Here is a 12268-nt window from a genome sequence, read left to right on the forward strand (position 1 = left end):
TATTTCTCCAGGAAAATGGTAAGAAAGAGTAGGATGACATTTTTTTAAAAGTTGCATTTAGTCACAAAAGCCTATGATTTTTTTTCACATAGTAAAAATATAGTAGCAGAGTTTGTTGTGTCAAAATGTGGCAATTTTCTCATAACTCCAAAGGGAAATGTGATTATTTTAATCAAGTGTGAGGAACATTATAGAAACATTGTATTTTAATTTTTTGTTATAATGTATGGTTTTGAAAAGACTAGATTTGGAAGGGGGGACCTCACTCAGGGATCCTGCATGGAAGGCATGCGACTGCAACAGATTGGGCTATCTACACCACCCCTCTCCCCACCTATATATATTTTAAACATTAAACAATAACCAAGGATGTCTTACCAATATATATATGTATATATATAAAAGTTAGTTTTCCATTACTAGTGGTAATTACTATTTGTAATCACTATTGGGGATTTAGAGTTATTCATAAATTTGTATTCTCTTCATGCCAACATTCATGTTGCTGTTGAGTCACAAGGATCCCATTTCCTACCCTTTCATCTTAGAGAATTAAAAGAATTAAACACCTGGTGCTCCATGTGATTGACAATACCCGTTTCTTTACAGATTGCTAGATTGGTTGAATGTGAAAGAGTATTAGTGGCTTTGGAACTTAGCAACTACCTAAATGATTCCAGTTTTGCCCTTCAAGCTGTGACTCAGTGTTATGGTCTCCTTGCTCCTCTAATCTTTCATAATATTGTTCTGGTGCCTGTTGTACAGGTAAGGGTTTTTCCCCTCCCCCAGATAATGGTAATTTTGCAAATACAACTGTAATATATTTCAGGGAAGAGAAAGCAATGTGTCCCTCATGAAGTACAAATAGGTCAAGAGTTTGTATGAAATTTCATGAGTTAACTGAAAAACATTTTAATAATTTAAGTGATATGTCTGGGCAAATATGACTGAGGACGTAAAATGTGTTTCTCTGAAAACATTCAGTCTTGTTGCTGTCCATATTTAAATACTGGCAATATGCTTTCCTGGGTTTTAAAAGTCATTTAAATTTTTTTGTGTTCTTGCTATGTTAGAAAGAGCAAAAATAAAAGCCTACTATTACAGTCATTATCTGAGGGAAAATTGAAGGATGAACCAAGAAAAAAAATACTCAGTGTTTCAGTGATGGAGGACTAGGAATTTATGGAAAGGAGCCTAGGTAAGACCTGGCCAAAGGATTATGAAGCGGTCTTTTCTCTCTCACAAATTGCCACTGACCTAATGGCTTAAAACAGCACCCATTTATATCCTCTGGTTTCTGGGAGTCAGGAGGATGGATACTAGTCGAGCCTGCTGCTCAGGTGTCACTGTATAAAATTTTGATTTCGTACAGTCATTGGCCGGGGCTGCAATCTGAGGCTCAGGATCCTCTTTAAAATTAAACAGTTGTTGAGACAATTCATTTCCATGCAGTTATGTAACAGGTTCTCAGCTCCTAAAGGTAGGCTGCCATGTGTTTTTTTTCCTTAGCATGGCACATTGCCTTTTTTTTTTAGACTGGTAAGATAATTCCCCTCTAATAAATATTTATTTTTTGTTTGTTTGAGGGCCAAATTCAGTAGTGCTCAGGGCTTACTTGTGACTCTGTGTTCAAAGCATCCTATGTGGTGCCAGGAATTGAACTGGGTGGGCCAACAGCAAAGCAAATGCAGGTCAAATGCCTTAACCTCTTTCTTTCTGGCCCACACACTCGGATTCTTACATAACATGGTGTCGTCAGGAGGGTGACAGTCCATCACATCACTGCTCCTTCTCACACTGAAGTGGGGAATGAACTATAGAGGGTTTGTATACCAGAGAGAGGCACACTAAGGATTTTTAAAATTCTTCCTACCGCAAGAGAGTAATTAGAGTAGTAAGATTTTACTAATAATGCAGTAGGTTATCACTGTCATCTTTATGGTGCCATAGCCACAACAATTAGCTAAGATTTTGAGAATCAAGAAAATATGAATCAATTTGTGTGAGGTATGAAAGAATATTTAATTCACTATTGAGAAAACTAGAGAACTAGCACCTGAAGTTAGAAAATGTACTCAGTACCTACAAACTTATAGGTACTTAAACTTTTACCTTGGAATAGTTCCTATTGTGCATAGACATGCTTCCTCCTGCATTTCCCACATCCAATATTTTATCTGTGAAAAATTTGTTTCCAAAATCTAAAATCTGGGGCTGATACTTAATAGGGTAGAACTCATGCTCTGCAGGGCCTTATTTCTGGAATCACCTGGTCCCCTGAGGACCACTGGGAGAGTCCCTGAGCCTTGCCAGATGTGACCCAAAACAACAACAAAGAAAACAAGACCAAAAAAAAAATATAGACTCAGAGTTAGCAGTCTTCCATATCACCTGTAAATGTAAAAGGTAAAAGGTAAAGGCCCTCCCGTTGTTCGTCGATTTGCTCGAGCGGGCCCAGTAACGTCTCTATTGGAGACTTTGTTGTTACTGTGTTTGGCATATCGAATACTTCACGGGAAGCTTGCCAGGCTCTGCCATGCGTGTAAATGTATTGGAGTAGTATTCCCAAGTGTGGAATATACATCTTTTGAGAAGCTACATGGCACTGTGTTTTTCTTTTGTAGAAGAACTACCATATATAAGACCTACTTTGGAGAAGGTGCTTCAGCACATGCCAGACAATGCATCTTTAGAGTCAGCCCACTACCTCATCACAGGGGTTATTTCTACCCTTTGGAGGGCATGCATCTTACTAGTATATCAATATTTGCCATTTCATGCTCATTAGATTCTGTTAACTAGGCATTATTAATATAGAAGATAATTTTTCCCGTTTTCTTCGTGTGTGTGTGTATGTGTGTGTGTGTGTTGGGTGGCATTAGTGGTTTGCAGCTATATCCAGTTATGTGCAAAGTCTCTGTGCTCAGGAGTGACCCCTAGGGGTGCTGGGGAACCATATGCAGTGCTGGGGATTGAGCTGGCATCAGCTGCAGGCCTGCATTTTGCTTCCTTTACTCTCTCTGACCTGAGAACCCTTTTTATTTTAGAGAAATGTTAAAGAGTTTAGATCCTTTATAAAACATGGCATTATCAGGTGGGACAGATAATGTTACCTTGGACCAGGGAACTTAAGGTGTAGTCAGCCCAGTATTAATGGGGTCTTTTGAATGTTCTTTCTGACAGGACAGAAATGAGAATATTGGAACATGAGTGCTTCTCAATCAGTGCATTCTTGCAATGATGCCACATTGGGAATACCTGTTGAAACTGGTGCTTAGTTGTCTGGGTGCCGGATGGTTCACTTTTAGAATTGGTGGATTTTTCTAGAATTCCATGGATACAGAATGCCTTTAGATTTAGCTCAGGGAATGGATTATAGCTATAAGGAAAAGTCTTAGGGAAGGAGTTTCTAATTAAATTGTTTTATTTGGAAGAGGAAAATATATTGGAACAGCTGGGAGATTTGCTAAGTAAGCCTCACTCCACATGAGAATGCAATAAATGACAAAATAGTCATTTCAATTCAGTGGCATGAGAGTAGATATTTTTAGTAAATAACAGTGGAACACCTGGATATTATTTTGAGAGAAACTAGAACTTGAGTTACATTTGTAACATATAAAAATGTCCACATTTTATCAAATATTTAAATGTAAAATGATGCAAAAATTAAAACTCCTGCACATATCTTAGGAGATTACATATACAATTCAAGTTTAGGAAAGCATAACCAAGAACAGAACTCTTAAAAATATTTTTACATATGTTATTTGACTATATTCATGGTAGACAAGCTCTGTGGTCCTTGATGTGATCTTCTGGTGTGGTCCTTGATGTGATCTTCTGGTTATTTTTTCAAAAAATATGCTCTTATCAAAATGTGTCTTGCTTTGTGGTTATTCATGTACTTACTTTTTTCTCTCCATTAATTTTTAAATTATTTTAGATGAGGAATGCATCTGAAATTTGAACATATTCTCTTAAGTTTACTGTATATTGTACATGATACATAATTTATCATAATTATTAGCATTAAAATTTGGTGGCTTAAATCTTGCATGACGAGTAGAATCCTTTTTTAATGAGTAATGATGATATTTTTCAGCAAAAAGCCTCTGCTTCTATTTTTCAGATCTTAATAAAGTGTTTGGTGGTTTTGCAAGCACTTCCAGATGTCCTCCAATCAAAGAAAAACGCTGCAAGTTTTGAAAGCATGCAGCATATGGTAGCTTGTTGTATCTACTACTTAATAAAGGTATTTATTTCATTCTTTGTCTAGTATCATAAAACAAGAGCAGTGATGATTTATAGTTAAACTGTTTTTTTAACTCCACTAATCAGAGCCCTTACTGCTTTTGTCTTTGGTTTGGGTTTTATTTTGTTTTTAGGCCCCCTTTAATGGTGCTGGGAGTCTACTCCAAGTCCAGTGCTTAGGGTTTTGTCCTGGACCATGAAATGAAGGGGCTGAAACCCTGGCCTCTGGCATGCAGACTACACATCCAGCCACTGAATTCTCTCTCTCAATGGGCACAGTAGTATGAATACTTCTAAAACTCAAACCTTAAAAGCATGCTACTAATAATTTGCTTATCCTGTTCTTCCTCTTTTTTGTTATAATGATGGGAAGTTGCATACTCTTGGCTCTGGTGCTCTCCAGTTGTGGTGCTTGCCCACATGTGATCAAGTGGCACCAGACTCTCAGACTTTATTGGGACATCAGGGGTCACAATGGCAGTGCTTCTGGGATTTTTGCACTTGGCATCTGAGGGTTGTGCCAGAGATTGAACTCAAGAGCCTCATGTCTGTGAGGCAGATGCTTTACTACTGAGCTATCCCCAGCCCCCAACCCAAAGTATCTTAATGTAAATTGTAATTACAACTGAATAGTTAACTGTTAGAGAGCTTTTAGATGAAATTATGGTAGTTGTCAAACCAATGCTTGATGTTATTTAAATAGCATTTTACATTTTTTAAGTCTTATATATTGTCACAGAACAAATTTGTTTTAAAATTTTTCAAACATCAATTGTACATGCATTATACTATCATCTTGTCAGACTGTGATATGTCAGTGGAAGCTAAAGCCAGATCTGAAGTGTCTTAACTAAAGAACTGAGTTAAGAGATAATGGGACTTAAAAAATGGCCAGAGACCAGACATCAGGGTTAGGATCACTTGTAAAGGAAGAGTATGACAGTCTCATGTTATCAGACACAAAAACATATTGTGTCTGAAAGAATGGGCTGACTCGCTCTGAGTTAAAGGATATATATATTTTTTGGTTTTTGGGTCACACCTGGCGATGCTCAGGGCTCACTTCTGGCTTTGCACTCAGGAATTTCTCCTGACACTGCTCAGGGGACCATAGGGTATTCCAAGGATGAATCTTGGGTTTGCTATGTGCAAGGCAAGTGCCCATACATACGGTACTGTCTCGTGCCCCTATGGTGTAAGGCTATTCTGAGATTGGTGTACAAGGACCTGAACCAAATGAAGAACTGTAGAATGTGAAACCAGACAGTACTAATCAAAAGAGATCTATGTGTGTATCTTAGTGAGAAAAAATTTGGGTATGAATAGAGATTGCATAAGATCCTCCCTCCTCTCCTCCCTCCTTCCCTCCCTCCCTCCTTCCCTCCCTCCTCCCTCCCTCTTTTCCTTTCTTCTTGCTTTCTTACTGTCTCTTCCTCCACACATAGTAATATTGAAGGGTCAGTCTTAGCACTGTTTGGGTGCCAGGAATTGAACTAATTTTGGCCACAATCCACACCTTAACCCCTGTATTATCTTTGTAGTCTAAGTCAGAATATTTAAATCAGAAAATGTATATTTCCTAAAAAGTATATATACACACACATATATATGTTTATATCTTTTATGTATACAAAATGATATGTGTTTACATGTAAAAGTATATAAAGATTATATTTATGACTCTATATGTACATACACACATGTATATGGTTTGTTTCATATAACTTAAACTGTATGAAAACATTTAACATGTTTTCGATACTGCAGGTAGACCAAGTAACCAGGTAAACTGTGGAAACTGGTGATTGAGATCAAAGAGCAGAAACTGGAGATATAGAGAGCGCATGGGACTGTTAGAGGAGAGACTTGGGCATCACCTGGCTATGGAGAGAACAGTCAGCAAAGACTGACTATCAGAAAGGGAGGTTAGCGGCTAAGAGAATGACTAAGTGGCACTGGGCATTGTGGGCAATATTTAACTTTGATTTTGAAGTTTAAGTTTTGGGGTACACCTGGAAGTGCTTGGGTAATTACTCCCTGAGGAGAGGGATAGAGGGCATTTTATAGGGCCTAGGAAATGGAAAGGACCAAGGGGCAAGAGGCAGAGAGTTAGGGGAATTTATGGTCATTTTTTCTTTACTCAAAGATTTGCGCTGTGGGTTTTTAAATTTTTTAAATTTTTTTAAGTTTTGTTGAATTCCTGCGAATCTACTTAAAGAAGGACCGTATGACTGTCTTTTTTATGTGGTCCTAAAACGACCTTCCTGATTTAGCCAAGGATTTGGAAGACCGTGGGTGGGCTTATTTGAACCATTACTTTATTTGACTTGTTTGCTTTTCTGGAGATCTGGCAGCAGAGAAGTCTCTATCCCTTAGAAAAGAGATCATGATTGATGGAATGTTTATTACCTGACCTCAGGAGCCAAACATCATATTCCTTTCATTGCTCAGAGGTTCACCTCTGTTGGACAGACCTTTATGACCTGGTCTCTGTGAGTGCTGAGGGAATATAAAATCATTAGCAGAAAAGAGAGAAATAATTGTGCACATTAGGGGACTCAGGAACACAAGGGGTAAGAACAGGTCAAACACCACGATAATTAGATTATCTAGTCTACAATTTTAAAAAAGTCTGAGATGACTGAAAAAAAAAGAGAGAAAACATTTAAGCTACAGCAATTAATGTTCAAAACAAAAGTCTTATATAGATGAACATATTTTATTAAATTATTAAAATAAATTTTTCTTTGTGGCCATTCCCCAGATTACTCCTGGCTCTGTGATCAGAGATCACTCCTGGTGATGCTCAGGGGAAATTATGTGGGATTTGGGATCAAATCAGGCCTGCTGTGAGCATGAAAAGTGCTGTAACTCCTGTACTGTCTTGACTGTTTTCATGTTATTTCTTGAAGCAAATTTGGAATCTCAAGAAATACCTGATAGCATAGAATTACCTGATAGCATAGAATTACCTAGAGATTATTTCAAGAGGGCTGGAGCGATAGCACAGGGGGTAGGGCTTGCACGCAGCTGACCTGGGTTTGATTCCTCTGTCCCCCTCGGAGAGCCCAGCAAGCTACCAAGAGTATCCCGCCTGCATAGCAGAGCCTGGCAAGCTTCCCATGGCGTATTCAAGATGCCAAAAACAGTAACAAGTCTCACAATGGAGGCATTACTGGTGCCCGCTCGAGCAAATTGATGAACAACGGGAAGACAGTGCTACAGTGCTATTTCAAGAGTCAAATCCGGGAGTCATCATCTGGAGTAAGAATTAGGGTGAAAGGAAACAACTGGAGAAAAATAAGCCCCTTAAGTCCCAGGCAGGATTTATGTAAGAACATATATACTAGTACACGTTGGTAAAATGCCTGAAGTGCAAGGATAAGGACCAGTATTAAAGTTTGAGACCAAGAGCAGTATGTTTGCAATGGAAAGAGAATCAATTTGCTTGAAACTTTTTTATCAGCAACATTAAAAATTAAAATACTGGAGCAACATTTGTAGAATCCTAAGGGGAAAAGATTGAGTTACAAGAATTAATAGCCAGGAAAGATATCATTTTTCAGGCAAAATAAACATTTTCAGAAATACAGGCATTTAAAAAGCATTCTGTCCATGTACTTATCTTAGGAAAACACTTGAGGAAATATTCTATCAAGTGACAGTTGATTCAGAAACAGAAATCCCCAGATAGAGAAAGACAAAGAGGAGAGGAATAATGGGAGCAATGAATCTTGCAATATATGTATTATTAAAATTAAATACATTATTATGATGTGACTAGGACTTTGCAATATAAATGCTAAGTAGGTAGTCTTGAAATATAAGAGTTATTCTTCAATGAAAAACTTATTAGTAACTTAGAACTTTAACTTCATCCTGTTTAGGGAGGTGAACAGATAAAGATGCTTAGTAATTTAGGACCGTGTATCTAGGTTGCATATCTTAGTGTGTCTGGGTTACATCCTTAAACAATATAGTATAAATATACATATGTTATGTGAATTATTTTCTTTTAACAGAATATATAAATCCATATATACATAAATCTCTATAATTAGAAATGACTCACAATAATATGTATCCCCGAGCAAAACTTTATTTATTTTATTTTTTGGGTATGGCAGTGCTCAGGACATACTCCTGGCTCCATGTTCAGAGATCACTCCTGGAAGGGTTTGGGGGACATATGAGGTGCCAGTGACGGAACCTGTGTGGGCTGTGTGCAAGACAAGTACTTTACCTGGGGCAGTATTGCTCTGACCCCATGAGCAGGGCTTTAAAGCTCAGCAGGTCTTCTCAGTTGATGAAGGAAAAATGAACTGAGTAAGAGTAAGAGGGAAAAACCCAGAATAGAGAAAAATGTCAGAAGGAACAATGTTTCAGCAAAAACTTGAAGAAGTAAGAAGAGAGTGTATTAAAGTGGGAAAAATCACTATCATTGGACTCAAGATAAAATGCTAGATGGGCAAAAATGTCAGGTATAAATGCAGATTATTTCAAGAAATATTTGTAAAAAGACTGAAAAGTAATGTCCAAAACATAAACAGAAGACAAAGGTATTAGGCAAAAGAAATATGTGGAGAAGTTTTGGAGACATTGCAAAAAATTTTTTAAAAAGAACTATTATATGATCCAGAGATTCTGCTTCTGGGCATCTACTTAAAAAACACTAAAACATTAATTTGAAAGGACATATGCACAGCCATGTTTACTGCAGCATTATATACGATAAACAAAATTTGGATAACAATAGCCAACAATGGAGGCATGGATAAAGGAATTGGTGTATATACATAATAGAATACTACTCAGCTATGATAAAAAGGAAATAATGTAATTTGCTGCAGCTATGATGGAATGAGAGAATGTTGTCATGAACTGAGTCAAGAAGAATGAACTGAGTCAAGAAGAAACAAACTTGATGATTTTGCTCATCTGTGGAGTATAGAGAAACAAAACAAAGGAATAGATGAATGAACATAAAGTATTGACTTATGATTAGAGAACTGAGGTTACCAAATTGTTGGGACTGAGGATTGGTGTAGGAGGAAGCAAGAAGCAGACTAGACATAGTACATGGACACTGATGGAGGGGTTTGGGCATTTTTGTGGTCGTGAAATAGCAGTAACTTCTCACATCAAAGCGTAAACGTTAGCATTATAATAACCATTAAAGGCCAGGGATTTGATTCAAGTGATAAGACCCAGATTTAATTTTTCATCCTGAGTGGCCCCTGAGCATCACCGAGTGTACCCCCGAAGATAAAAATATAAATACAAAATAAACTGCAGTTTGTATTACTCTTTTTTTCTCAAAGTTTAAAATTAATTTGTATTTTCTCATTGATTGCTTGCTCCCTGAGACAATTACTATTAATAACACATCGTTAACATTTAGTTGTATAATTTTTATATTTGCCCATAAGTTTTTATAATAATTTGTTATGAAACACTGTAGATTATAGTTTGATACAATTATCTTTATGTTTTTCTATTTACTTTTTGAATGTTTTGTCTTGAGAAAGACTTGCCTTTAAGATAGTACAGTATCTTTGAACCAATTTTATTTTATTTTTTGTTTATGTCATTATGTATGGTTCTGATTTGGTTGCTACTCAAATGAATAGTTGGTTATACTAATGCCTTTTATTAGATGAATTTAATAAATGATTGCTTTCTCAATAAATCCAAGTGCCACCTTTTCACCTTTTCACACTACATGATATTTTGTGGTGCCTAGGCTACTCCTGAACTCTCTATTCTATCATCAAACTATTTTCTTATTACTCTGTTAATACATTTGTTTGGTTCTGAAGTAGCCTCATTGTAAATTTTTATATCTACTGAGAAATTTTAAATTATTCTAATCAGTTTCAGGGAAACTACATTGGGATTCTGACTAGAATTACATTAAATTTATGACAGTAAGTTCCTATTCAGAAACTTGGTGTGTCCTGCTGTATATTCATATCTTATTTCATGTGCCTCATTAAGATTTCACAGTTCTTTTATTTAGTTATTTTAACATTTGTTAAGTTTAAAATATTGTGTGTTATAAGTGTTATATTTTCCTATCTCCAGTTTTAACCGTCAGAATATTAATACTACATATTTATGTTTATATCTTACAATGACTTTCTAATTTCTATCTCTCTTTAGAAGAATCTCCTAAGACTAAGAGTACTGCCCAAGAGGTCTGGAATCCCACCAGCAATTTTTTTAAAAAGATTTTTTAATTGAATCACTGTGAGATACACCCTTACAAATCTGTTCATCATTAGTTTTCAGTCATACAGTGTTCCAACACCCATTCCTCCATCAGTGTACATTTCCCAGCACCAGTGTCCTCAGTTTCTCTTCCATCACCCCCCACCCCCAGCTTGCCTCAATGGCAGGGACCTTTCTTCTCTCTCTCTCTCTCTCTCTCTCTCTTCTCTTGGGCATTGTGGTTTGCAATATAAATACTGAAAGGTTATCATGTATATTCCTTTACCTTTTAACACTCAGTTCTTGTCTAGTGTGATCATTTCTAACTATTATTGTCATACTAGTCCCTTCTCTATCTTAACTACCTTATGCCCCACACACATTTCCCACCAACAATTTGAGTCCAGGGTTTAGTGCAAGGTCATGAGGTGTGGCTCTACCTTGGTCCAGCAGTGCAGAGAATTTCTCAGGTCAGTAGCAATGCTTAGTGGTTGGGTGCCTTCAGGGCTGTACTCTGCAGTGCTTGGGAACTCCAGAGCTACATCCAACAGTGTTTGGGGCCAGTGCAGTGCAATTGTTCAAACCAGGGTCAGTCACATGAAAGGTTTGCACGTTAATCTCTGTACTATCTCTTCTAGTCCCTAAATTACCTTATTGAGTCTAGTAATTTTTACTGTATTCTTTTGAGTTTTGGGGAACTCTTAAATATTATGCATTTTTAAATTTTTTAAATTGCATTACATTTAATTAATTTTTTTGGCCAACCCATCAGTGCTCCATGCTTAGTCAGGGCTCTGTGCTCAGGGATGACTCCTGATGGGGCTTGGAAGACCATAAGGGGTGCCAGGGATTGAACTGAATCAGCCACATGCAAGACTCTTTGGAAAGAACCCCTAAAATGCTGACTCACAGACTTGGTCAGTGACTGGGTGAGAGCGAATATTTAAAAATTATGCATCATATAAAGTGCTTTATGGAAAACAGTACAAAGACTTCCCCCAAAAAGTTCAGAATAGAACTTCCAGGGATATGACCCAGCAATTCCACCTCTTGACATCTCTCTACCTGAAGAAGACATTAATGTTAATTTAAAAAGACATATGTGCATCTATAATACAACACTAATATAACATCCATGATAAAAAAATAACCCAGATATCCAAAGACAGATGAGTGGATAAAAAAAAATGATGCCATTCTGAGAACAGACTATTGGGTTAAAAAAAAAAGCTATTGTTCATCTACACAATGGAATACTATGCAGCTGTTAAGAAAAATGAAATGATTTTCTTATAAATGGATGGATATAAAGAATATGGAGCAATAGCACAGTGGTAGGGTGTTTGCCTTGCACGCAGCCAACATGGCTGACCCGAGTTCAATTCCTTCGCCCCTCTTGGAGAGCCTGGCAAGCTACCGAGAGTATCTCGCCCACACAGCAGAGCCTGGCAAGCTCCCCGTGATGTATTCGATATGCCAAACACAGTAACAACAAAGTCTCCAATGGAGACATTACTGGGCCCGCTCGAGCAAATCGATGATCAACGGGAGGGCCTTTACCTTTACCTTTATAAAGAATATTATTCTGAATGAAACAAGTCAGAAGAAGAGGGTCAGACATAAAATGATAGCACTCATTTGTGGGACATAAAAAATACTTAATACCCAAGGACAGTAAAAACACAGGCCAGGAGGATTGGTCCATAGTTGGAAGCCTGTCTCAGGAGCTGGGGGAGAAGGCAGTTGGGATAGAGAAGGGGGACCATCATAACAAAGATAGTTGGAAATGATCACTCTGTATAAG

General features: G+C 37.3%; 1 protein-coding gene across 1 annotated transcript in view; it reads left to right on the forward strand.

Moving 5' to 3' along the window:
- The window catches only part of CFAP54 (cilia and flagella associated protein 54), a 363910-nt gene that overhangs the window by 103283 nt on the left and 248359 nt on the right, over positions 1 to 12268 (forward strand). Inside the window, exons 26-27 of the mRNA XM_056119478.1 lie at positions 610 to 765; positions 4133 to 4255. Of these exons, the coding sequence (XP_055975453.1) occupies positions 610 to 765; positions 4133 to 4255 (279 nt within the window). The remainder of the gene's footprint in view (positions 1 to 609; positions 766 to 4132; positions 4256 to 12268) is intronic.

The sequence above is a fragment of the Sorex fumeus genome, unplaced genomic scaffold (genome assembly GCF_029834395.1).
Source record: "Sorex fumeus unplaced genomic scaffold, SorFum_2.1 ptg000003l, whole genome shotgun sequence".
Taxonomy (NCBI): domain Eukaryota; kingdom Metazoa; phylum Chordata; class Mammalia; order Eulipotyphla; family Soricidae; genus Sorex; species Sorex fumeus.